The following is a 23020-nucleotide window of genomic DNA, read 5'->3' on the forward strand; positions in this document are numbered from 1 at the left end:
AGTGGAGTGCGGTAGAGACACACACACACACACACACACACACACACACACACACACACACACACACACACCTGCAGAGACGTGATCCTGTCGTAGTGAAGGGTTGTCATCTCCTTCTGTGTGAGAGCGTTGCCCGTCTGATCATTTATCTCAAAGCCGGTGTAGAACTTCAGCATGTCAAGTAGCTGAAAAAGACAGTGAGACAGACAGAAAAAAAGTAAGAGGGGAGCAAGGAAGAGAAAGAAAGAGAGAGAGAACGAAGACAGTTACAGGAAGAGGCAGAGGATTCGGAACAGGGAACTCACAAAAACCCAAAACTACACACATAAACCCACAAACACACACGTAAACCCACGCAATGACACAGCAGTAAGCCTCACCAAAACATAACAACCAGAACTTTCTCCCTCAAGGGCGTAAACAACTAGCGTAGCTATGTCAGTTATCGGACAGTGTCAAACATAGGCTATTCTGTTAAACAATCAAAATGCTAAATTTAATAATGGATTAACAATCTGTAACTTCAGTTTAATAATGGATTAACAGGACAACACGAACGTTGGCCGATAACACACACCGTCCGATAATTAACACCGTTACGATAAACAGCAAGGGGGTATACTGTGCTCTCCATGTCCAGCCAGGCCCTAACCTTTTAACCTCTAACCTCTCTAATGTCTTAAGAAAACGTAACACCCCCTTTACTCAAAGGCATTCATAAGAAGACATAACCTCTGTGTACCATAAATGATCCACACTTCCAAGGTTCTGCATTTTACAGGCACTCATAACTTCCCTATGAACTATAAGTTTACTTGACTAAGAGCCTACAAGTTCTAATGTTAACTTTTTGAACTGCTGTCAGTCCTCAAGAGACCGAAGCCTCTGGTATCTCTTGTACCATGTGTGGGGTGTCGGGGGAATTTCACTCGGTCAAGCAATTTAAAACTTAAAAACACAGAGGCTCTGTAAGTGTTGAACTCAATACTCAAAGTGATGCAGTTTAAGTTTTTTATCGTCTTTAAGGTCTATTTTTGTAGCTAACTGGCTTTTACATCATGCTCAAATTAATTTTGATGTCTTATCAATGTCTGAAGGGAATAGAAACACATCTGTCATTGCTACTTGCTGCACTGGCTTTTTCACCATGTAGCTTTGGAGGCACGAAACTCTAAAATGTAAAGACAGATTTACCAAATATGTTGCCAAATGACATAACCTATGAAGCAGCTAGCTTTTATCAGTGCCGGTTGTACAGGATCTAAGCTTGTTGGCTCGCTTTTTTAGACAAAAACGCCTATGGGGGTGATGGTGTCAATGTGTGACTTATAAAGTTTAAGTGTGAATGTGTAAATGAAGAGTGTGTAAGTGTATATGTGTAGTTGAATTTCAGAGTGTAAATGTGTAAACGAAGGGTGTGTGAGTTGCTCCCACCTGACAGAAGAGGTGTCCCTCTTTCTCCCTCTGACTCAGATTGGACAGGTGGCAGCTCACCACCAGGTGAGAGTCGTCCAGGACTGTGTTAAACCAGCGGCGAGTGGGGAGGAGAGCCTGAGGGGGGAGAGATAGAAAGATAGAGAGTGGGTGGGGAGAGGGAGGGACGGAAGGAAGGAGCAGAGGGAAAAGAGAGAGGGGGAGAGAGCCAGAGTTAGAGAGGTATAGAGGGATAGAGAGGGAGGAAGAAGAGAGTGTGATACAGAGAGTGAGAGAGAAGGAAAAAGAGAGGGATGAAGGGGGGAGTAACAGGGATTGAAAGGGAAAGTGAGAGGGATGGACAGAGATAAGGGGAAAGAGATCAATATCAACAATATAGTCAGAGGAAGGCCACTGCAGTAAACCCACAGCAAGAATAACAACAGTGCTTTTCTGGCACCAGCAGACATTATCCCCCAACTTTTATATACTCATAAATGTCATCCGCTCATGAGGTCTGAGAAACGCAAACTGTGCTGTGCTGTGCTGTGCTGTGCTGTGCTGTGCTGTGCTGTGCTGTGCTGTGCTGTGCTGTGCTGTGCTGTGCTGTGCTGTGCTGTGCTGTGCTGTGCTGTGCTGCTCAAAAAACACAATCTCAGAGATTATTGTGTGCCGAAGGTGTGGGGAATAAACCGTCAGCAACAGCAACAAATAGGACAGCAGTAACAACAACAACAACAACAACCACAACGACAACAGCAACATAACATCTGTGCTCTACCTTCGGCACTTAGACAATAACATGTATCACAACAGTTGATTTTGGGCCACACTCAGGGCCACACTCATTCAGCTAGCAGTGTGTTAACTGTTGTATATGCCGAGCTAGATAGACATCCCGTTTTTAACACTCTACTCAGTGAACCTTGGCACGGTGCTCAACCAGCCCAGTGACAGGTTTCCCCACAACACACCCTGGAGCAGTGCTGGATAGATCTGTTCTGGCGTCCTCTGGGGTTGAGCGAGAGAGAGGACGCCTTTGATCCGTTATAGCTCTAGACCGCTACAGCTAAACTCATCAGCAACCAGCGTGATATGAGGCTTTTGTAATGTGCGACCTGTTCTGAAACTCGCTTTGAAAGTCTACAAACCAACCAAGGATAAGTGGGCTGGATATTAGAAACAGGAATGTAAGAAAAATATGTGTTGCAGCAGAAAGAGCAAGAGAGTGTGTGTGAGAGAGAGAGAGAGAGAGAGAAAGAGATAGAAAGAGATAGAGAGAGAGAGAGAGAGAGATAAAGAGATGATATGTAGGAAATTGATATGTTCAGCATGCACAAATTACATACGGCACCAACAAAATAAGGCATTTCTGTTCATAGCCAAAGGGAGGGAGAAAAGCAATCTAAAAAGAACACCAGAGATGGGACTCCACCCTTCACCCCCTCCACACATATGTACACACACACACATCCGTGAGCACACCCATACACACATGCGCGCGCGCGCACACGCGCACACACACACACACACACATCTGTGAGCCCACTCAGACACACACACGCACGCACCCCCCAAATGAAACAACACTTAACAAAGATGTCACCCCCCCAGGCACATAGACTGTGAAGATTTCAAGCGCTAATTTTGAAAACCAATAATGAAGCCCGCATTTCTCTAGGGCCTTTTGTCCCTCTACCACCAGGAAAGGGGAGTATAGCCTGTCATCCTTAATCAATTCCTCCCTATTAAGATAAAGAGAGAGAGAGAGAGAGATAAATAAAGAGGGAGATAAAGAGAGAGAGAGAGAGAGAGAGAGAGAGAGAAAGAAAGAGAGACACACACAGCTTCTGAAACAAGTGAAATGTGTAAACAACTTGCATTCCAACATATAGACCCATTCATATTGGTAACAGAAACAAAACAAATCACCCAAACCCTTCAGTACAGCCTGTGGATGGAGCTACACAGATAGGCCCCGTATAGCTCTTTCTAAAGCTATTATGTGACAAAGATGGGCCAAATACACAAGCAAACTCTCAGGAACCGGGAGAGGTGCCACGCCTGTCTTCTGTGCACCCTCTCGGCTTCTGAAGTCTTCTGTGCCTCTGCCATGCTGTCATCCTGTCAGTTTCCCCTGAAGGCCTTGCTGAGGCTACAGATGCCTTGTTCTCTGCTAAAGCTGTGCCCCAGCGCAACATAATAATGATAATAATGTTTTTTTTTTTTTTCATTAACTTTGTATTCGTTTCCATATTAATACAGGCAGATGACACAGAGTGATTCACAGACATCATGCCATTCACACATCTATCTAAATAAACAGCTATCTAAATAAAAGAACTGAACAGACATGGTCAGTGGGTCCAAGTAACCTTAAAATCCATTTTGAAAGAGATGGCATTAGGTAGCTCTGTGGGTGTGGCCTGAGGGTGTGGGCGTGGTCTTACCTCCAGGTCAATCATGAGCTCGATGAATCGTTCACAGTAATGCACGGCCTCCATGGAAACGGTCCCTAAGAGACACACAAAGACATAAATCAGGGGCAAATTCAATCTGAAGACAGTGTACAGAGATTGGCTACGGTTTCTGGGTTGAACGCCATGTTTCCTCCAAATAGTGTGAAATGGTGTGAAACGGTGTGCAATGGGCTTTGAGGTACGTTTTCTCTCGTTTGGTGGGCGAAGTATGGCCTTTCTCAGCTGGGCTTGCATTACACAACAAGGGGTTGAACGCACCACCGTTTCCATTCAAATTTAAATATTTTAATAAAGTTTTGCTACTTTTCGTCCATCATCCCTGAACAACATCACACAAAAGATCCCCACCCCCTCCCTGCTAACCAATATCACACGTGCACACGCACACATACATTTTGCTCATGATTGCAACTGAAAAGAGTTACACAAAATGACAGATATGATGATAATTCCATCTTCTCTGCTGAAGGTAAGGTTTTGCCCATTATTTTGATAATGTCAGCTAACAGATTGTTTTTGTAGGGGTTCTCGATACCTAGACACATTTGCTGTACAAGAGGATAGACCCCAGGCAGTGTTGGCTTGTCTTTCAAAGAGATGAAAGGGAGGGGGGGGGGGGCAGCTTTCCTATCTACACCCCCACTATTGCAATAGATTCAGAAGAGTTTCAAAGGGGCCCCAAAGCCTAGTTGCTTCAAAGGATCTCCAGGTGGAAAGGTTCACACACAGTTCTGGACAACAGCCCCGTATCTGACGTCTAACGCGCTGATATCTTGGACAAGTTCTGTTTCTCAGCACGATCCTCAGCTCGACAGGGTCACGTCAGGAGACAAGCGAGCGAGCAAGAGGCATTCGAGGGGTGCTTTGATGATGACCGTCTGCGTCACAGTCTCTTACCTGATGCAGGAATGGATCCCAGAACCTGGAGGAATTTGTTGATGAGGTCAGACAGGAACGTTCTCTCCATTTTGGCTCTGCAAAAAAGGACAGGTGCAAGACGAGAGATGAGTTATGCATGAAAAACCCCCATCAATCCAAGGCAACTGGGGTCTCGCGGGGGGAAGAAGAGGAAGTGAAAGTCTTACTGGTCAGCAGCCTTTGGCTCAAGCTTCTCGTAATTCTTTTTGATGAGGTTCCAGAACTTCTTCAGCTTCGGAACTTTCTTCATCTCCTGCTGCAGTCTAGACTGGAATTGGTATAAAACATAAGGTCAACTTCCCAAACCAGAGAAGTCTAACGCCACTTATTCAAGCGAGGCTTTTGTTAAAAAGCCAGTCAGATCAGACAGTTGAAACAAGTGATTAATATTTCATACAAGCACCGTCACTTCAAATGAAAAGGGGGATAAGAGCTTTCCCTTTGTCACAATTACGACTAACAAATCTGCACCGTCTCTGGGAAGCGGGATTGCACGTGTTGGGAGTCTTTCACATAGAAGCAGCCAAAATAATTAATGCAGGTTGCTCTGCATTGCCAAACATTGCCCTCAATGGCCTTACTAAATAAAGCATTGCGTAACCTTTGCCACGTAATCATCTATTACATATTCATCGTGATTCTGGTCTGTGAAGATTTTTTAATGATCCTTTCATGAAATATAAAACCAGGCGGTGCATGTTAACTTCCCTGCTATTTGCTCGACTGTTTTATACGGTGACTTGTGGTGTGTGAATGAAGCCGGTGAATGTAGGTTGCGGAGCATACCGGTAGCAGGCCCATCCACATGGGCAGAGATATGAGCTGCTGCACCTGCTCACGAATCAGATCCACCTCCTGCCAAAAGAGGAGAAAGAGAGACGCATGCATGACGCAGTAGTTTCCTTTATTTCACTGCTACTGCACTCATAAATATGCAGGAGATGCTGATGAAGGCTCTGGAGATCAATATAACATGACAGGTGGAATATTTGGGGCTTCTACAATGAAACTCTGTGTTGCAAGCTGTGAGAGGTAAGACACTGATGCAATACTGCCATCTAGTGGGCATAGCAAACACATACAATGTTGGTACTTCAGATATGCCAAATTATTGCATTATTGAGTGTAACTGCAGGTACGAATATGTGGAGTCCATAACTGATGACAAACACTTACAGAGGACAAATCAATTCAACTGGGGTATTTACTTCATCAGGCATGTTGACCTAAATGTCTGACCAGATTTCAGTGACTAAACACATTCTATCTCTAGTAAAACACTGGGAAGGTGTGGACGTACCAGGCTGTTGAAGCAGTGATCGAGGAAGAGCAGGAGTACAGTCTGTTCCCGTAAAGACAAGCCCTTCTCCTTCCCAGCTAACGAGGCCTCCATCACACACTGGACGAAGAAGGGGAAGTGCTTTGGCTCTTTCTTAAACACCTGGACAAAGAGAAAGAGACTGATAAACACGCAGCAGATGTTGGACTCTACAGTAGGCCCATATACATGTACCAATGTGATCAGATCAGTTTATCGTATCGTATTCGCGAGTAGGTGTGAACATTTTCAAGGAAAACGGCTCTTGTCGTTACGTGTTTACATGTGCAAAATGTGATCCGTTTACATTGCCTCGGGCATGCGCAAAGATTTGTTTAAGATGGTTTGTTTACTAACAACATCCACGTGGATCCGCATCGTGCACAGGCAGTGTAGTGGCTTAAAGTTCCCTTCTTTCTATTAGCATATAGTTCTTAATATTTTCTTTGAATAACCACTCTCAGATGGAAAGAAAACGAGTCTACGCGTGGATGTGTTTCAACAACGGTAGAAAACTGTGTTTGCTCCGTCTTTTACTGAACTCATAATCATATGACAGTGGTATTAGTTACAGTTGAGACACCACATGTTTTTGAGTTTGAGTTTGCACATGAATACTAACGTCTTCTTTGATCCCAGGAAAGTTGCGCACATAACCCATCTCCCTTACGGAGATATTGGTGAAAGTTGTTTTACCTACTTCATTGCAAACGTCTAGTTTTGCAAACGTGTCTAGTTTTTGTGCAGTAGTGAATAGAGTCTCAGTCTACTACACCATACATAGCATATCATGTTTGTAGAAAATGATTAAGGTGCAACAAATGCCAATAAGCATATTTAAATTAAATTATTCACATTGCAAGTAAAATGGTGCGGCTGGAGCAGATACAGGTAGGGACAACGGTGACGCAGTTTGGATGTAGCGACAAACATTTATGTGCTGTAACAAACAGTGTTAACCAGTATATGAGTAACGTGGGTTTTATTAAAACATAGCGTGTGTAATGTGTAGCTATTTCATTCCGTTTATTAACCTTTCCAGCTGTCTGTATTTACTAGCCAGCAGCAGACGTAAAGGAAAGGGAATTAACCCCGAAGTTAAAAAACATGTAATATACTTCGGCAGCGGAGCATTTTACTCCCTCACAATCGCTCTACAAACTTCCATATAGACGCGGGATCAGCAGAGGAAAATCTACTTTCCTTTTTGGGAGAAACAAGGCCAGTCGTTCCCACGACTACAGCACCTTGCAAAACGAATTCTATGCGTTCCAGCAACAAGTGCTGCGAGTGAGCGCTTCTTCAGTGCAGCAGGGCGCGTTATAGAAGCCAGGCGCTCTCACCTCAATCCTGACACTGTAGATGCTATTATATTCCTGCATAGTGCTAAGACAAATTCTAAATAGAACGAAGGTTAGGCATATCAGCAGAGGTATATTTTGGTTGCATTAGGATGGCTATGTTTATAGCTAGCGTTTTGGGCGCACCACAATGCCAAGAAGTTTGTTGCAACTGTAATGGCATATTTCATTGTGGGGGTGATTGATAGCTTAAGGCTTACGAGACACAGTGTTTTCCGATGTTTTACTGAGTCCTCTCTGTCTCTATCACACACACACACACTAACGGAAGCAAAAAAGGTTTAAATTAAGTGACGATCCCTCAAATGTCGCGTCTCCTTAAAGCGCCGCAAACCTGCAAGCTATGAGTCAGCTGTCAGTATTGGAGGAAGCCTTAACGTCTCGAAGATGAAACTGCCTGGGTTATTTTGTTTCGTTAGGCTATTAGTTATATTTTAAAACAGCCAGTCATTGTAGCCTACCACTCGTGGAATAAGGAATTTCAAAGAGATGATGGAGTGATTTGACTCAGAAGTGACATTGGGCATTGGCAGCGCAAGATGTTCAGAACAAGTTAAACTTCTAGCTCAGTAACATCAACATCTAAGAAAGAAGGTAAGAAAAATAGTCGGAAAACTTTGATTTGCAAGGGAAGCAGGCAAGTGTTGGGGTTGTTACAGTATATAGCCTAAAATGTGGTGAAATTTCGGAATTAATAGGCTCGAGTCGGCGTTTCCTTAATATGCTTTCTTTCATTTTGCAAAAAACAGTAGGCTATATTACCATATTAAAATGGTGTACCAAATTGCATTTTATTACACTGATAATAAATTGTAGGCCTACTAGCCTATTGGATCAGTCTCCTTTCAAGAACAGGCAAGAACTTTCTAGCCTCTAACTTGCTAGCCTCCTGTCACCGCCTCCCCCATGGCACATCGGCCTGATTTGACACGCCCTTTTCTGAGCTGAACGATCGGGGTAAACCACCTCTCTCGAAAGGCTCAGACGATCGGCGGAAAAACAATCAGATCACATCTAGACCAGTCCTACATGAGGCAATTGTAAACGGATCACATTGACACATGTATAAGGGGCTAGTGTTGTGCATAGTGGAATAACATGCATGCATCCAAGGCATTTTAGTTTGGTCACACAAAAATTACATAACCACATGCTGTTTCAAAACGTGTATGGCAAATGGTGGGTGGAATGTTGCATTAACGTTAAATCAGGGCAGCATTCAAATTGTGGTATATATATTTTTTTTTACAGTACCCAGAGCGCCCTTACCTCCCATGCCGGTACGTTCTCCCGAAACTTCTCATTGACGATGCAGCAGATGGACATGAGATAGGCGTTGCTGGACACTTGAGGTGTGTAGTTCACCCAGAGGTAATTCTCCAGGTACTGACTGAATTCCAGCAACATGATTTTCCTTATAGCAAACCTAAGAAGAACAAAAACATATTTTTGTTTTAAATGATGGCAAACAGTAAGAGATCAGTATTATATTTCGTTGGCCTGTTAGAATGTTCATCAATGAAAAAAAAGCACCCCACTCCATCCAGACTAAATGGCACAACTGCTGACATCATTACTACAAGAGTATAAACAAGTTTCTCAATATGCTTTAAGGGGATATGCACTAAGTTTAAGCGTTACAGCCAATAATTACTCACTTATTGTTACTACTAATTATATACAATAACAGACATTAACAAACTGGGAACTGGAAACAAATGACCACTGTAGAGCAGAACAGCTTCTTCTACATTAATAAGAGAGCCACAACAGTTTACATTCATCGCAGATACTTCATTCAATTCATAAAGCCATACTTAATTTAGTAACTTACTTTGATTTATGAATCTCATTCTCATATATATCCTGTATTACCTGTGATGGAGGAAACAATCAACAGTTAAATATCAGACATAACCAGCAGCTAAATATTACAAATACAAACGACAGAAGCTTACCTTGGGGTCGAAGGGAAGCTTTTTCTTAACAAGGGGTGCCCAATATTTGTTTGCAAGCTGTAAATAACAACACATTCGTGTCACAAGACACATTCATGATCAGTAAGTAGAGCAACTGAGATCAAGGTGCAGTTCATTTATATGGGTGAGCACCAGCAGAATTATCGATAACAAGCTAGGATAAATTAAAACTTTTGAAAAACAAGTCAAGAACTTCTCCAAATAAAACGACGATGGTTAACTTTCTGCTGGCCTTACCTGTGTAACATATTCAGCGTTGATTTGGGACACAGAAGGTGCAGCTATTTTCTTCACACGAGAGTCTTTCTCCATGTTTACTGACCCAGCTAAGAAGTTAGATTACGGAGTTACTAAACAAAGATAAGAGATACATGAATTATCAAGTGTATGCCAACCATCTTAAGTCATATGTAAACAGCAGGTCTAGCTAAATGATGCTCGCAAATCAGCCAAATGAATGGAGTTAACTTAGTTAGCAACCTAGGACGCTAGCTGCCGTTGGCTTCAATTGCGCGCTATCCGACAAGCTAACTCACAACACAACACAACACAACTCTACTAAAACTAAAATATCGTTAATTTCCAGTATATTTACTTGCAGTTCAAATATGTGCAAGCAAACGGACAACGAAATACAACCGTAAACTTAAAATCCCCCTGAAGAATGTACGTTGTTTACCTTCTTAATTTTAAAACATACACACGCAGTTTCTGAACATCATTCATAAACGTGAAACCAACGTGAGACGGAAGTTTTTCGAAAACCTAGAGATCGTTTCCGGGTTTATTCCAAATAAAAGTCTCATTCCCTTGAGGACGTGTATTCGGTATCTTCATAATAAAAGTCTATCTCGAATAATGCAAAGAAAATAAGTTCATATAGATTCTTAAACTACACAATACTAATGCTTTAACTTAGGAGGAGATCAGAAATCAATATCTTGAAAAAACGCATCTTTTTAGTTATTTTGACCAATTGTCATTTTTCTGCAAAAAATGCTCTAAATGACAGTATTTTTATTTGAAATTCAGTAGAAATGTTGTCAGTAGTTTATAGAATGAAACAAAAGTGTTCATTTTACTCAAACACATACCAATTAATTGTAAAAAAAAAAAAAAAGAAAAAAAAAGAAAAACTGATAATTTTTTTAAAGTGGTCTCTTAATTTTTTCCGCAGCTGTATACAAAAAACCCTCCTGAACAGAAACGGTAAAGCTGAAATAAATGCATTAGTATTTTTTTTATGAAGTCGTCTTATATTGTCATTTGTCACTTAGGCTACAAGCCCCATATTCGCAGCATGTGTGTGAGTTTTAAAATAGCAGTTTTTGACAATCAAGTGCCACCCCAAATAAAAGACTGGCCAGGGCTGGCCCCCCCAGAAATAATGTCCTGGCTACGCCCCTGATGTAAGGCCTAATTGAGTGAGGAGGGAACCAACATTCAAGTTGCAGGCTAATCCAGTTGATTTGTAGTAACTTAATTATTGTGACAGTGTGCTATCCTCCAAGTAGTACCCAATTACAGGAACAGTCTTTGTACCATCATCCCGGCACAACATTTTAACTTAAAAACAATCTAAAATCTTAATATTTATATTCATACCAGTAGACCTAGAAGTTATGTGCCAAACAGAAGTCATGAATAACTCATGAAACCGGAAACTACAGTCAGGATGTGTTGCATCTCAGTAGCTAACTCTGACATCCCTTTTTCTAACGGCCTGCTTTAAGAGAAGACAGAAGCTGACAGACTTTCAAAATTCCCACTCCAGACTACATTTTCCCCTGAGTGACTTCCTGCCACCATATCAAGCCATTTTGATGGGTAAGGATAGCCCTTGAACTCATTGACCAGTGTATTTTCACTTGTTGTTTTCAGAATTCAGAACTGTAACTGTACCATTGAACTATATTGTACTCTGCACTATTATTTTCCAATGTCCAACAGAATATTTATTCAAATACAAAATATGAAATGCCCTATAGCCTACGTATGATTCATAACAGCATTTGTGTAGCCATTGTCACAGATTATTTCAAAATAAATGTTACCAAACAGTATTTATTGCTATTTAATGTGAACAGTTAAATTATATTTTAATAATTGCAAGTAGTTTTAAATAGTTATTTAATCTTGGACATGTGACTTTTTTTTCTTTTTTAATTAATGTACTTGTAAAGGGCAAGTATGATTCTTGCATCATGTTCATCTGATGTTTATACAATGGCTAAACAGGTAGGCTACATGTAGACTTAAGGATGCATTATTTGGGAAAAGTATTATTTCTGGTTTTTGATGTTCACAAATATTGGGTGTGTTATTTAGTGTTTTTCTGCCATCATGGGCAATAACAAATGTGGAGAACAATATCAGCCTAGTCATCCCCACCCCAACCCTTTTGTTGTAAAATACCGCCTACCACTTAGACAATAGACACAATTTAGCTGTCGGACAATTAAGCAATAAGCCCCAAGAGGCCGTGCTTTGCGCTGATTTTAGAACAGGTAAGGGAGTTGTAAGCCACGACGCGAAGCGGTTAACCGTTAAACCCCCTTACCTGTTCTAAAATCAGCGCAAAGCACGGACTCGCGGGGCTTATTGCTTTTCTAAACCTGTTACTACACATATTTGATATGGTTTCATAAATAAAGACAATTCAATTTAAGAAACAATAGTTTAATGAAAAACCGTCATTCTTCCGCCACTAAAAATTATAGTTCCTAAATAAATCGTTGCCACGCAACCCTTGAAGCAACGCAACAGCCAGATGGAACACTGGGTATGAAATGCGCTATATGAATGCCTTGCCATGCATAGACATCCTATTACGTAGTAATAGGATGTCTATGTTGCCATTCGCTGCGCAGTAATATGGAATGTAATCAGGTCAAATTGTAAGGTAATGCTGGATTTTACAACGGCTTTTAGCCAATCACAATCAAGGTTTTGAACAATCAGGTTTAGAATTCATATTTTCTCATATTCAAATTATATATTACTAAAAGTCTATGTTAGTAAAAGCATGATATAAAAAGCATCCTGATACATTTGTGACAAAACAAATAACATACCAGTCTGCTGTAGGCCTGCTGCTCAGTAGAAAAAGACTTGTCTGCTGTAGGCCTGCTGTTTAGTAGAAAAAGACCTGTCTGGGGCCATCATTATGAACTATCATGAACTATTTTATTTCTGTTATCGACCCTGTTCAGTATTGTAGAGATAAAGTATCCGTATATTTTTATCACACTTTGGGGCTCTCATGTCTTGAAAGCACTAGTTGAACCATGAACCATGTCCTTTCACTTTTGATCACTATTTGTGTCTATTAATATCAAGCTCATCTACTGTTATTATTTTATGCAGAAGCTCTATACAGTCGATGAGCTCGTTCAATTGCTGTGATAACAAATCTGTCCTCTCAGGAATATTTACTTTCACGGTTCATTGTATTATAACAAGTCTGTCCATTATCAGAAACATTATTTTGAATAAATGTGCTGTTCTTAGAAATACAGGTAATTATGTTTTACCTGTGATGCAATTTTGAAGTAAAACCCTCACTGATCGATACATTTTTATGTAGCATGTTGAATAGCAAACTGGAGTAAGGCTATGCTAAACGGATCAAATAGGGACAACGTGGCAGTTTTCAAATATTATTGTAAAGGTGAAGGACAGATTATGGAAAACGTAAGATAAATGTGTATATTTAGCATTGTGCAACCACCATGGGTTATACATTAAAGAGATTACATAACCAACGCAAATACAAGAGTTGACTGGTCACACCCCTGTGGCAAAAACAAAAAAAAATGTTAAAAGCACTTTTAGTTTCATTTTTGATACATTTTGATTTCCAGAGCGTTAATTCTTGTGTAGCATAAATTCATCAATTTGGTGCAATAATGTGGAAAAGCTGTCAAATTTAGCTAACTTCGTATTATATAACTGTAGTATATTACTCTATAACCATGTACCATGCTGCTCAATGGTGGGGAAGAAAAACTGTTTTTGCATCTGGGCCTGTCTGTCACTATACAGATAAGGATTTCCTTGTATTTCCCACTTTTGAGATAACTCTGACAGTGTGTGTGTGTGTGTGTGTGTGTGTGTGTGTGTGTGTGTGTGTGTGTGTGTGTGTGTGTGTGTGTGTGTGTGTGTGTGTTTGTGTGCATGTTTGCTAACAGCATATAAGTTTGAACACACTGCCCTGGCGGTATATTCTTCTGAGCCGTGCATGAAGATGAAGCTCCTGATTTTCGTTGCTCTTTTGGGCCTAAGCTTAGCCCAGCACAACCCTCACACCAGGCATGGAAGAACCTCCATCGTCCATTTGTTTGAGTGGCGCTGGGCAGATATAGCTGCCGAATGCGAACGTTACCTGGCACCGAACGGCTATGGGGGTGTACAGGTATACTGTATGTCTGTCTGTTTATGTCTGTTTGTCTGTCTGCTGGTCGTAGGGTATAATGGGATAGGTACATCTGTAATTTGAAGCACTAAGGCACTAGTATTGGAGCTCTAAAAAGAGCCATCAACACTGCCTGACATGAAGGTATGTCCGTGTAGTGTTGGGATTTTAAGGTACAGTTACAGTACTGTACATCTGTATGTATTCCTAGCAAATGCTTTTATCCAAAATAATAGTATAGTGCACGTAAGGTCAAATAGCGAATGTGCTCCTTGGGAATAGAACCAGTGAACTCAGCACAATCACTGGTAGAGTACTTTGCTCTACCAGTTAACCTGCAGGAAGACAATAAGTGTGAAGAGAACTATGCATGCTGAAAGTTGATATGTGGTGTAAACCCTTGTGCAGATCTCCCCTCCGAACGAACACATTATTGTGTCCAGCCCCTGGAAACCCTGGTGGCAGAGATATCAGCCAATCGGCTACAACCTGTGCTCCCGATCAGGAAATGAACAAGAACTCCAGGATATGATCACAAGATGCAACAATGTTGGGGTAAGAGAAACAACAATGCACTCACTGCGCTATCATGTTGCAATGTTAAGTTAATGTCAATTAGTGTCTCTGACTCACAAATGCTTGTGTTATTGATTGATTGATTGGCCTTTATGTTACACTTGTCATCAGACCTTCTTTTCCAGGGGCTCACTGGCAAAAAGATGGAAAATGTTTCAATATGCTTATCCATATGCTATTGGAATATTTTATTAATGCTTAGTGATAAAAAGCTTTAGCAAAGTATCAATCTCCCCTATGCGGCAGGTCATCATTTACATAGAATGCATGACTATTTATAAATGTTTTGATTGCAGTGCTCATGAAGTACTAATTTCCGCATTCTCTTAGGTCAACATCTACGTTGATGCCGTCATCAACCACATGTGTGGATCAGGAGGGGGAGAGGGCCGGCACTCAAGCTGTGGCTCCTACTTCAACGCACACAAGAAAGACTTCCCCACCGTGCCTTATTCAGCCGCGGACTTCAACGACGGCAAATGCAGAACTGGCAGCGGAAACATCGAGAGCTACAATGATATTAACCAAGTCAGTGATTACACATTTACTACTCAGTGTAATACAACCATAAGTGTACCTACATAAGGGCACGTTTTTAATTTCACAAGATATTGTGAATGCATGACATTGCATGGTGATGCCATGATGTTCAGGATGTTGCATATAATACATTTATATAAATGAAGTAAAGATGCTTTGCATTCATAATTTTACTTTGCCTTAATTGATAATGATAATGAAATGTCTAGATCCTGACTGACCTAGGATTGTGCCATTGTAACTGTGTCTTTACATTTTCACTATCATTACTTTGTGTTCCTGGTGTCCACAGGTAAGGGACTGTCGTCTCGTGAGTCTGCTAGATCTGGCTCTGGAGAAGGACTACGTGCGGGCCAAGACGGCCGGGTTCATGAACAAGCTGATCGACATGGGCGTGGCCGGGTTCAGGGTGGATGCCTGTAAGCACATGTGGCCTGGAGACTTGAAGGCTGTCTTTGACAGAATGCACAACCTCAACACCAAGTGGTTTGCTGGTGGCTCCAGGCCATTCATCTTCCAAGAGGTACAAATGAGCTACTTCCTCTGACTGAACAGTGTGGAATTTTGGGTATAGTAGGTCACTGACCCAGTGACACGGAATTGTGTACTGACATTGAACAATCGCGAAGATTTTAATATTACAGTTTATATAAGGAAATCAGTCTGTACATTCGGAAGGAAACTATTGATTACTATTGAATTATTGATTGAATTTGTGCACAGAAACTGAGAGAAATTAGCTTTTTGTGAGAAAGGAGAAATCACAGGATCTGTTTTTTTTTTTTCAGTTTATGAAACACCAAAACTCAACATGATGAGTGTATCTGTGTGTTCAGAGGATAGTGTTGAGTCTTGAGACAGTTGAATTTCAATATAGTAGTTCATCGTGACATGTGGCAGGGTTTCCTGATAACAGTGTCTCAGCATTTTGCAGAGACTTGTAAGGTATACCTTACTAAAGTTCTTTACTTTTCTAGGCCTTTCCTAAGAGTTCCCCCAAAAGAAACCTTCCTATGTGTACCTTAAGAGGCTGAATACATGGCCGTGATTGAATAGTCAAAAAAAGAATTTCATCCTATGTCCTTTCCCACTTTCCCACTTTTCTTTGACCCTGATAAATGTTGGAGAATTCACAAGGACTTGCATAAGTCCACATACTAACACATTAACACTAACATGTTTAGGCTGTAAAATGCTTGTTTTATCTGAAAACTGTGTTAAGGTATAGCTAAGAGTGTAGTAGCAGCAGCTGTACTTAGCTATGGACATTCTGGAAAACATCTTAAAAACCTTAAGGTACCACTTAAGGCATAACTCATGAATGATGCAGTGATTAGAAGGCTTTGGGAATCTCTACCCTTGATGTTTGTCTCTTTCCCTTTCAGGTTATCGATCTTGGTGGAGAGCCCATCCAGTCCCGTGAATACTTTGGATTGGGCAGGGTGACCGAGTTTAAGTATGGAGCCAGACTCGGCAATATAGTGCGCAAATGGAACGGCGAGAAGCTCAGCTACCTGAAGTAAGCTTTCATTAAGTGAAGCATGATTTGATTGGTCAATATCAGCTCTAGTGGCATGCCAATGTATTTCAAATGCATCTCATAAGCATATCTGTCTGTAATGCGTTTGTGTGGACAAAAGGGATCCACCACATTTGAACATGTCCATGTAAACTCCCTTGCTTGCAGAACCTGGGGTGAGGGCTGGGGCTTCATGCCCAATGACAAAGCGTTGGTGTTTGTGGATAACCATGACAACCAAAGGGGCCACGGAGCGGGCGGAGCCGCTATTGTCACATTCTGGGACGCCAGGTACTCTACATATTCTGAGCAGGAAGAAAAACAGGAGTTGTTTACCAACATGTATCTCAGTTAGTATGTTTGCACAACCGCAAATTTAAATTTAGAAGAGTTTTGAAACAATCCTACACTGCATGTAAAATGCAATTCTTAAGTTATCAAGTAAACACTTACATAATAATATATGTATATTTTAGACAATGGCCGGGTTCAATATACATAATATACATTTTGATCTTTAAGCAACTTCCAAAAACCATAGGCTATTGATTTCTGTATGAGACACAGTGGCTTTATTGTAACCCCAAATTAGCACGTTAGCTCAGATAAACATCTTCATCCAAATCTTCTGGTATATTTTCTAACATGAATAAGATGTCTGAATAGAAGCCCCACACATCAGACATCAACACTGCAACCACTGAATGTGTAGCTACTTTTAGTTACTTTCCAATGTGTGTACCGTCCTCTGCAGGCTGTATAAGATGTCCATGGCTTTCATGTTGGCCCATCCTTACGGAGTCACCAGGGTGATGTCAAGCTTCCGCTGGGATCGCCGCATCGTCAACGGAAAGGTGACAACTACAGATGAGCAAGAAGCCGTGATGCTAGCATTAGCAAAGATATGTTTTAATGTATAATTATCAATAATATATTGTCATCAAACTTCATTTTGGATCTGGTAGCAAATTATACATCCATCACAGGGCCAAACAGGGCTGTACATTTCAAGCTTTACATAAAAGTTTGCACTAGAGATAATGTCCCGTTTGCAAAACTAACACACAAATGTCAGGATGGTAGGGGCGTTAATATATGTGTATGTTTTGGGGGTCAAATTGATGGTTATGGCATTTCCCTCTGTCCTACTATGTGAAAATACCCCCACTACATTTTGTTTTGAACTAAAAAAAGTAAATTCACCCCAGGTAATCAGAGCTGTGCTCATTGCTTTAATTATTCTGATGGCCAGTCCACTGGGCCTTAAGCTTGCATCAACAGTCATCCCCTCTAAGCCTGTGTGTGTGTGTGTGTGTGTGTGTGTGTGTGTGTGTGTGTGTGTGTGTGTGTGCGCGCGCGTGTGTGCATCGCCCTTCACATCATCACACTGTGCTTCACCCCCCCAGGACCAGAATGACTGGATGGGGCCTCCAAGCTTCTCTGACGGGTCCACCAAGCCAGTGCCCATCAACCCAGACACCACCTGTGGGGATAACTGGGTCTGTGAACACAGGTGGCGACAGATTAGGTATGTGTCTTATAAGACTACCTTGTGTTTAGAAAAACTAAGTAGCAGTAGGCTAGTAGTAGTAGCAGCAGCAGCAGTAGTAGTATTAGTAGAGTTTATAGTAGTAGTAGTAGTAGAGTTTTTAGTATTAGGTGTAGCAATATTTGTAGTAGCAGCAGTAGTAATCGTAGCAGCAGAAGTAGTAGTAGTAGAACAGTGTATAGAAGTAGTAGTAGTAGTAGTAGTTTGTCTGGGAAGTCCCGCCCCTCTTCTACCGGCAAATTTGATTTTGCCTGAGAAGTGGGTCTGGCAAAGATTGCACAGCATTTCACTACAGCATTCTCAGGATCTCTGGGACCAATCACAAACTGGCTTTTGGCTACCTGGCGCGCCATTGGCGGATTTAAAATAACCACGTCTACGTAACAAAAGCGAAACCAAAGAGAAAAGCACAGCAAACTATATACTGCTCTCGCGGCTGTCTTGGATGATTTCAAAGGCAAGTTTTCTTTGAAAATAGAACAGAAACCTGCTCTGGAACAATTCATACAGAAAAAAGATGTGTTTGCTTTATTACCGATCGTTGTATCGTTGTATAGTATCGTTGGTCTGATTGGTTAAAGGCGTGTCCAATTACGTGACAGAAGTGGACCTCCATTTAGTACTTCGCCAGACTAACTGAGCAAATGAAATGCAGTGAAGGGGCGGGGAATTCCCAGACAAAGTAGTAGTAGCAGTTGTAGTAGTGGCAGAGGTTATAGTAGAAGTACACTGAATGTTAAATGTCATATTTTCTCCACTGTCTACAGAAACATGGTGGTTTTCCGTAATGTGGTCAATGGGCAACATTTCTCCAACTGGTGGGACAACAAGAGCAACCAGATTGCTTTTGGACGTGGCAACAAAGGGTTCCTTGTCATCAACAATGATGATTGGTAAGAAAGATAAAATGTAGAACACAATACTCAATCTGACTGTCAAATGTTTGGTCAATTTTGCATTGATTGTCAATTGACAGATTCACCCTTATCATATTGGAGATTGCCATTCTTCTGTATTATAAGACTAAAGCCCTACTGACGAATTCATAAATATGAAAAACATACAGAATGGTGATTTAAGTTTTTCCATCACCACATGTACAAAAAGATGCTAAGATGCTGAATGGTGAAAGACACTTGACCTTCGTTTTAACGTGTGTTCCAGGAACATGGATGTGACCCTGAACACCGGCCTACCTGGGGGCACCTACTGTGATGTCATTTCCGGGGACAAGGACGGAAACAGGTGCACTGGGAAACAGGTCCAGGTGGGAGGGGACGGACGGGCCCACTTCCAAATCAGCAACATGGCGGAGGATCCGTTCATGGCCATCCATGCTGGGTCAAAACTGTAGTGAAACTGAGTCAAATAAAGAGATGCAGCTGTTCACATCATTTTACTTGTCTTACTCTATTTTTCTGAAATGTTGTTAACTAGCAAAGAACTACAGTATGTGCTTTGACACTGTCAAAGACCAATGAGACCCACTTAAATGTCCAATGTTTGTCTGACTTCACAATAGGACAGCAATGTCTTCAGCTGACTTGAAAAAAATATAAGCATAAATTTATGCCTTTATAAAGTTCCATCACTATCCCCCTCGCCCCTAACGAAACACACACAGGGTGTTTCTCAAAGTCAAGAAACAATCCTTTATGGTTGCATCTCAAGGATGCTACATCATCGAATCACACTGAAGGGCTGTTCCAATGTCTAAGATCCTTCCAATTTTACCAAGGGTAGAGTCCTTCATTCAGAGATTTTCAAGGATGCAGTATCCTCTGTGTTCTTAAAGCACCCACAATCCTTTGCACACCTACCACAACCTTTTTTTAAGTACACCTCACCTGCTAGATTGTTCCATTGTTTGTTCTCCGATGGAGACAAAAGGCTTTCTAAAGCTACAAAAGGCAGGCTTCAAGAAGCCACACGCAACCGAAAGCGGCTTGAGAACCGCAACGATGCACAAACCTAAAACAGCAGACTAGCTTAAGCTAGAGGCAGGGGCGGACTGAGGGGAAAAATTGGCCCGGGAGTTACTGTCAGACCGGCCCACTTAATACTCGGCGCGTTGCCCACTCAATGCATTGCACGTATCGACGAGTCAGTCGCCTATTTGGAAAAATACCCATACACTAAACATTATTTTGGATGATTACAAAGAAATTACATCACGTGTTTTTTTATAACATTTGGATCCACCAATTTAACTGTAACGACACATGGAATAAAATGATACTGGCTATTGTAACACTCCGAAGTAGGTATAGTTTGCTAGATGAATATGCTAAACTCTGGGCTAGTAATAAATGGTAATAAGTATAACTACAGAGCCTTAAGGAATGAATGTCAGCAGAGAAAGACCACACAATAAAGAAACTAGAATCAGAGGGTAGAATAAGTATGACCCAGTGGCGGCTCTGAATAATTCTCGGGGGGGGGGGGCGCGCATATTTTTGATAATGATTAAGGCAACCTATTCAGTAGTTTCATTAAGCAAGACAATTTGTTGTTAGCTGATTAACTCATGCAATACCCTTTTGTCCACTAGATGGCAGCACACAACAGAAATATTTCCCCTCTACCTACCTCCTACATAGCTAGAGTAGCTAGTTACAGGTGGAAAGCTATAAAAGAAAGTTGCATCCAGCCTTCATAAGAAAACATGATGTGGCTCAAAATTAAAATATCCCACGTTTTCATTATCCACATGTCTCAAAAGTTGTATGATTTAACATAGCTTAATGCTATGTCCATTAACAACATACAGAAGGAGGCAACATACGTCAAAACCAACAATATTTATTGGCTGATCTTGAAAGTATTGGCTTACAAAAGCTAAAAAAGTCATCAGAATGTATGAATATAATATAACTCAGACTGTAAGTGCAAGAAACGAACATTCACACTGTAAACCCTATGAAAAGTGACAGTGGCCTATAAAGGAAAACAGACCGCGTTAGCCACTTCGCAGCCTGCCACGTTTGCCTGACTGTTGCCTGAGTAACAGTTGGCTGATTCGTCAATGACATTCAGAGGTAGATCAGTCGGTCTAGTGGTAGAATCCGACAGAAAATAAAACTCCTTTTCCCGTAGGCATTGCGTTGCCCTTATGGACAAGCCGCCCCTGGTATAAACTATATTGTAGAAATGAACAGTACAGAACCTACGATGGGGTTTGAACATCAGCGGTATCAGTAATGTTGCATGCTGGGTGAGTGTGTGTGTAGGGGTGTTAAAGGTGTTTGCGAGCGAGTGATGTGCAAGTGTTGAGTAGGCTAGAGTGATTAACATTTATTAACGCCTAAAACAAAGTTAGACTGACGGAAAACATTACATGAGTAAAGAGGCACACAGAAAATTTTCGAAAAATAGTCACCATGAGTGTGAATACAGATTGCAAGGAGTAGTATAAACTTTAGTCAGTGATTTTAGCTTACTAGTATTATTAGAGTCAATTAAACGTCTTCTGTGAAAAACAGATTAACGTTACTGCTGACGATGACCAGGGAAGGGGCTGATGTGGGCCGGTATTTTGGGCCGGATTCTCCCGGTCTCTCCGATGGCCAGTCCGCCCCTGGCTAGAGGCACTGAAGTACTTGAGAACCCTAAAACAGGAGGCTAGCTAGAGCTAGCGGTAACAAAGTTCTTAACAGCATTACTTGCATTCTCTACAAGAAACAAAACGACCCGATATGGGTCACAGAGACTAGCAAGGTATTTATGTCCTGGCTAATTAAGGGAAGTGGCAATCACAACATGCATAACAGGTGGGGACACCTGGGGTCAGGTGGCCGGCTGGGAGGACAGCCAAACAAGGGCCGAGTATCTGGTGGGCGGCCAAGCAGGGCCGGAGTGTCTGGTGGGCGGGCGGCCAAGCAGGGGCAGAGTGTTTGGTGGGCGCCGGGCGGGCGGCCACACCGGGGCAGAGTCTTTGGCGGCTGGTCGTGTGGATGACCAGCATGAGGCGGACGGTCTGGCAGGTGACTGGGAGCCTTGTTGGAACCGAGGAGAGCCTTGGCCAGGCTCGCAAAGACGCCGTCAGAGAATGAGGTCGGGTTGCAGCACCAGCGGTGGCTGGGGTTGCCGGATCAGCGAGGCTAGAGTTGCAAGACCAGTGGCTGGGGCAGTTGCAGCACCTGGACTGCCTGGTTCGCTGGGGTTGGCAGCCACTGGGAACTGGGACTGTGGCACCAAGGACACTGGAGACAGGGGCAAGGGCACGGGCACCTGAGACGGGGCCAGAAGCGCCTGGGGCAGGAACGCCTGGAACAGGGGTGCCTGAGGCTGAGACCTCTGGACTGTCTAGCCCACTAGGGCTGGCGGCATTCGACTGTCTGCCTCCAGACTGCTTGGCTCACTTGGGCTGGCGGCATCTGGGGCTTCGCCATCCGGGCTGCCTGGTTCACTTGGGCTGACAGCATTCAGGCTGTCGGCCTCTAGGCTTCCTGGCTCACTTGGGCTGACCGCATCCGAGCTGTTGACCTCCAGACTGCCTAGCTCACTCAGGCTGGCATCTTCTGGGGCTTCGCCCTCCAGAACTGCGGCATCTGGGCTGGCGGCCTCCGGGCTGGCAGCATCTAGGACTGCGACATCCGGACTGGCGGCCTCCGGGCTGCCTGGTGCACTGGGACTGGCAGCTTCTTGGACTTCGGCATCCAGGTAATCGGCATCTGGAACTGCGGCATCCGGGCTGCCTGGTGCACCGGGACAGATGGGACAGTCATCTATCTAGCCCAAAAGTTTCCTTAACCCCCACAAAAATATATTTTTTATTTTGAGATCGTCAGATCCCATATGTTATATCTGGTCCTTGCTAAGGGAACCGGGTTTACGTAAGTAACCCAGACGTTATTTAATCTCAGAGAGGTGACTTTTTTTGTAAAGGGCAAGTATGTTTCTTGCATCATGTTCATCTGATGTTTATACAATGGCTATACAGTTACATGTAGA

At 42.3% G+C, this 23020-nt stretch overlaps 2 protein-coding genes across 2 annotated transcripts in view; one reads left to right on the forward strand and one right to left on the reverse strand.

Annotated features, from left to right (window-relative positions):
- The window catches only part of aqr (aquarius intron-binding spliceosomal factor), a 75022-nt gene extending 64818 nt beyond the window's left edge, over positions 1-10204 (reverse strand). The window contains 12 exon segments of the mRNA XM_080850206.1: positions 72-185; positions 1435-1551; positions 3864-3928; positions 4791-4867; positions 4979-5079; positions 5598-5666; positions 6112-6252; positions 8760-8916; positions 9325-9365; positions 9449-9505; positions 9707-9819; positions 10149-10204. Coding sequence (XP_080706332.1) covers positions 72-185; positions 1435-1551; positions 3864-3928; positions 4791-4867; positions 4979-5079; positions 5598-5666; positions 6112-6252; positions 8760-8916; positions 9325-9365; positions 9449-9505; positions 9707-9781 — 1014 coding nt within the window. The 5' untranslated portion in view covers positions 9782-9819; positions 10149-10204.
- A 3505-nt stretch (positions 10205-13709) lies between these two features.
- LOC308374266 (alpha-amylase-like) lies at positions 13710-19421 on the forward strand (the record flags this gene model as incomplete). The annotated part of the gene is made up of 10 exons (XM_080850004.1): positions 13710-13883; positions 14292-14438; positions 14790-14987; positions 15292-15522; positions 16385-16518; positions 16687-16809; positions 17273-17372; positions 17925-18046; positions 18835-18960; positions 19232-19421. The coding sequence occupies 10 exons, from the start codon at positions 13710-13712 to the stop codon at positions 19419-19421; spliced, it is 1545 nt and encodes a 514-aa protein (XP_080706130.1).
- Between the last annotated feature and the right edge of the window lie 3599 nt (positions 19422-23020).

This window comes from Sprattus sprattus (genome assembly GCF_963457725.1).
Source record: "Sprattus sprattus genome assembly, chromosome: 13".
Classification (NCBI taxonomy): domain Eukaryota; kingdom Metazoa; phylum Chordata; class Actinopteri; order Clupeiformes; family Clupeidae; genus Sprattus; species Sprattus sprattus.